Here is a 5,047-nt window from a genome sequence, read left to right on the forward strand (position 1 = left end):
ATACTTAATTTTGCTTATGGCATGATGCATGAAATGTCAAAGAGATGCAAACTAGATTATTGAACAAAATTTGTGAATTGGAGATGCAGATTAGGGATATAAAATCTAATTAATGAAATTAGACATACACGAGTTTGAGTCAAAGATGCAAACTAGATTATTGAACAAAATTTGTGAACTGGAGATGCAGATTAGGGATTTAAAATGTAATTAATGGCATTAGACATACACATGCTTTAGTTGAGTACGCATTAGGTGTTCTTAAAGAGCTATTCTGTTAATAGATTCTTTAATTAAACTAATGTGTTTGTATAGTATTCTCTTGATGAAGTACTTGTGATGCAGACTGATGGCCAAATTAACGGTTTCCATGCTCATCGATGGTGAATTGGTGATGTACCCACACAATTATCTTATGCAAATTTCTTTTACTCATATTGTTGATATACTCACTCCGTCCCAACTTAAGAGTTCTAATTAGTTAGGGACGAGTTTTAAGAAATGTAAAGAAAAGTGGGTTGAATAAGTTAGTGGAATATGAGTCCCACTTATATATGGGTATTACTTTCATAATAAAATGTGAGTGGAATAAGTTGATTGAATGTGAGACCTACTTACCATTATGATAAAAATGAAGTTAGACTCTTAAGTTGAGACGAACGGAAATGGCAAAACATGACTCTTAAGTTGGGACGGAGGGAGTATATATTTAGAAGGGGTCGCGAGGTATATATGTCTCACTTTTCTTTTTAGTTTATTCCACGAAAGATATCATATTTTCTAAATAATTTTTTTTTCTCACGTGAATATATAAAAACATATTCTCCACTTAACATATAACATTTCATCTAATTTGAGAGGGATGAAATGTAAAAAAATGGATTGGGTATGAGTGAAATGGATTCAAAGAGTATTGGTAACCCATACTCCATATCATACACCAACTCATATCTTACCCATGCCATTTTATTATCACTCCATTCAATTTTGGGGGCCGCTGCAACGGTTTATATTGGAGGAAGATGGAATGCAATGGCTGAAAATTGGGTAAAAGAAAAAATAAATCCAAAAATGATACTAGGATATTTTATGTTTTTGTCACGTTGGATAATTCTAGGATATTTTATGTTTTTGTCTTGTCGGGTGTAAAAATTACCAACCGTATAAAAGAATTTAAAATTTACTCCTATGTTTTTCAAGATCACTTGTAATGTTCCTAGAAAGTATCAATGTCTTATAAAAATTCTTTCACCTAGATTAGGTTATACGTTAATGCAACATTCATCTCACCATACATTTGTAAATAAATGACAAATCTTCAACCCATCCAACTTAATCTAAAATGCAGTGCAAATTTTAAGATAATACTAATGCTGTAATTACATAACGTATGAGAGCAAGAAAAGATTAAAATATTAAGTGGATGCTTTGCTTTGGAGTTATCTAATCTAACCCACAAGATTAAGGCAAACAACAAGGAAAGAACAAAAGCAAGAAGACAATTTGTTCTCTCAAAATTCCTCAGGTTGTCTGTTTCCCAAATTTTTACAGTACTACTACTATTAACACACACTAATTAACTCTATACTTAGTGAAAACACTACTAATTAACAAAAGAAAAGTGGCAATTTTTCTTGATTTATTACTTTATACTTGAGCTACATAAATCCCTTCTCTTTTCCTCTCAGCTCCTTCAATTTACCTGCATTCGCCCCAAAACAAAATCAGTAGATTAGGATAAGTTCAACTTTTCCAATAGCCACCAAACAAGGGACACGTACACACATCTCCATAGTCAATACATAACAGAATTCACAGGAGCTGTCTAATTACACAGAAAAAGAGATTAAAAAAATAAAAAAATAAACAAAAATCACAGTATTTCAAACTCCAAAGCAGAATCAGTGTGTATAGCTCATTTTTGCACACAATTTATTTAAAAATCTTCTCTTTTTCAAAAAAGCCGGCAATCCTATGTTCAAATAATTTATTCAAAACTCTTCCTTTTGAGAATCAAATGAAACACGCGAACGACGTCGTCTAAAGTGAGATTACACTCAAAAAAATTCCTCACCACCAAAACCCCCAAAATTGAAAATCAAATCGAGAAAACTAACCCTTGGAGGAGCAATCGGGCGGATCCTCGAAGAGCGAGAGGGAGAGATGCTTGTGAGCAAGTCCGATATCGAAGAGGATTAAGCCGGAGGTTGGGTCATTGACGATTATGTCCTTGACGGGGAGCCAGAGAAAGAGCTCTTCCTGTGAGAGGCCTTGGACGCCGGTGAGGCTGCCGTGGGTGAGATTAGCGCGGAGCTCACTCTCGTATAAGGCCATGGTGTCGAATCTGGTGAGACAGGGGCCGTCCAGGTAGACTTGGAGGAGGCCCGAGGCTGAGAAGGTGTAGGACTTGACGTCCTTGGGGAAGAGGCCCGGCGGCAGGCCCATGGATTTAAGGAGGTCGTGGATGGAGGTGGAGTAGCACAGCGGGAGAAAACCAAGGAGGAGGCAGAGGATTTGGAGGGGCGCCATGAGAGGAGAAGAGAGAGAGGGAGTTTTACTTTAATGGAGTGAGGAGGTGCTATTTTACTAATGAAAATTATGAAAAATGATTTGGGGGTTAGGTTTATCATATTCCTATTTCTTTTTTGTCGGAAAAAATCCTCTTCTACTTTATCACCAACGAACCACATACAAAACGTTTACATTAGGACTATTTTATAAATAAATGAAAGTTGACAATTTTATCTGCAATTCACAAAGAATTGGGGAACGCAAAATAGTAGTACTACTAGTATTAATATTTACAAAGTTCATATTATTAGTATAATTAATTTTTAGTTAATTAAATACATAACTAATTTTATTATGAAATTAGTATCCGCCCTGCTATCCAATCATGTCAGACACATTCACAAAATTATGACCATACTAAAACTTGATTTATTCGGAGTAGATTCATAGATATCTATACAGAGCCGTCCTGGTATGAGACGGGCCTCCCCAACTGCAAAAATAAGATATGATCCAAAAATGAATGGTCACTATTGCATAGGGACGAAGGCACATTGGGGCCTGGGGGGCCTATGGGCCCCTCAGCAATACGTATTATTATAGTATTAGTAGTATTATTTAGACATTAAATATCTGATAGAGTCTTAGCGGAGTTGGTCTGGCAGTTTTGTGGCCTGAGTTCGAAACTCACTAACCTTTAATTTTTATTTCAATATTTTTTGCTTTTCTCTTTTTTATTTTTCAGTTTTATAGTATGTTCTATTTCTTCATTTTACATATTCTATTTTAATGCAAAATATGCCCATTATTACGTAGAACATATTTTTTTTAGCTTCACATGTTCTATTTCTTAAAAAATATTCTTTCTTAGTGATATTAGGTACAAAATTCTATCTTTTAAATTTATATTATGCGAGGAATAATATATTCTACTTACTATCTACAAAAATTTGTCTCTGTTTTTTAAGTTTTACATATCTATGTTATGCAAAATATTTCTTTTTAGTAGTAGTATTATCATGTGCTACAAAATTCAATGTAATAGATTTGTATTATGTGACGAAATAAAATTGCTATATATTAAAAATTATTATTTAGAAAATTTAATATCTATATTATTAATCAAATAAATAATTCCGGACTTCCATAAAATTAAATGGGTAAATATATCAAAGGAGTATAATATAGTTATATTTTTAAATCTAATCTTTTTATTATAAAATATTATTTGACAAATTTATTTATCATTTATTACACACCCTCTACTCTTTCTTTCTCCTTATTTTTCTATATTTTTTGCAACTCCATATCGCTATGCTGTAGCATTTTTCGGCAAAACTAACATCGAAAAATATCGAAAATTTGGGCTCCCCAACGTAAAATTCCTGGCTTCGTCAGCATACGCATTATGTACTCCCTTTACATTTACTATCTTAGTCCCCCAAATTTTGACACAGTTTGACCCGGCACAGGTATTAAGAAATGTAATGAAAAGTGGGTTGAAAAAGTTGGTGGGATGTGAGTCCTACTTTTAAAATATTAGTTTTATAATAAAATCTGAGTAGGAATGAGTTAGTTGAATATGTGGTCCACTGCTAAAAATCGTAAAAGTGAAGTATGTCAAATTTTTAGGAACGAACCGAAATGATAAACTGTGTCAAAATTTGGGGATGGAGGTATTATTATTTCTACTGTATAATATTATTACAAGGATAATTTTGTCAACGCGGTAGAATAGAATATGCATCAATAATTGTGACGATATTTTGTGTATGACAGTTATCTTTACTTCGCAAATTATTAAAAATTCGATAAAATGTACTACTAGTAGCAATTATTTACAATTCGATCAGATATAGCAATAAGATTTTATAATAATTATTATCTCCAACTATTTTAATTTGATCCATTTTTCAAAATTATGCATTTTCTATTTGAGAATAATTTTTTTTTTCTAATGAAATGAGATCTATTCTCCATTAACTACTTCGTCAAATCATTTTTTCTTAGTATTGTATATATATGATGTTAGCTATGAGGAAGAGAGAGTGAGAAAGATTCCACATACACTTCAAATTGTATCTACAATGAGATAACACTTAGCAAATTAGTTTGTGTGACATGCGGCGGAAAGAAGAAGATCGCAATGATGATGTCTATATTAGAACTGAGAGATTCACGATTTCGGACTTTGGCACATCAAGATGAGAAAAAAAGCACTGGGATTGGCCGTTCGACGCGATCAAGTCAAAGCCGTTGGAGGATGCACGGGATGATGATGAGAAGGTCATGGCGAAGAAGCTGGAAATGTCTGAAAAGGTTCATAGCACGACAGTCTTATGCCTCGAGGATAACTTCTTGTGGGCGGTTTTGAAAAAATAACCCATGGTTGCGGGTATATGGGCGAAGCTAGAGCACCATGAAATAGAGACTATTTTACTCTCTATATGAAATAGAGACTATACTTGTACAAATTTCAAGCAGGAAAAACGGTTAAGGAACATCTTGATGAATTCGATTGTTGAAAGATCGGTGT

At 33.5% G+C, this 5,047-nt stretch overlaps 1 protein-coding gene across 1 annotated transcript; it reads right to left on the minus strand.

The window, feature by feature from the left end:
• Positions 1-1,461: 1,461 nt before the first annotated feature.
• On the minus strand, positions 1,462-2,615 carry LOC125192544 (uncharacterized). The gene is made up of 2 exons (XM_048090152.2): positions 2,118-2,615; positions 1,462-1,702 (listed from the first exon to the last, which is right to left on the minus strand). Exons 1-2 carry the CDS (start codon positions 2,527-2,529, stop codon positions 1,659-1,661), a joined length of 456 nt encoding a protein of 151 aa, XP_047946109.1. The 5' UTR covers positions 2,530-2,615; the 3' UTR covers positions 1,462-1,658.
• Between the last annotated feature and the right edge of the window lie 2,432 nt (positions 2,616-5,047).

Source organism: Salvia hispanica, chromosome 4 (assembly GCF_029641045.1).
Source record: "Salvia hispanica isolate PSC_SH4W2 chromosome 4, Shi_PSC_v1, whole genome shotgun sequence".
NCBI lineage: Eukaryota > Viridiplantae > Streptophyta > Magnoliopsida > Lamiales > Lamiaceae > Salvia > Salvia hispanica.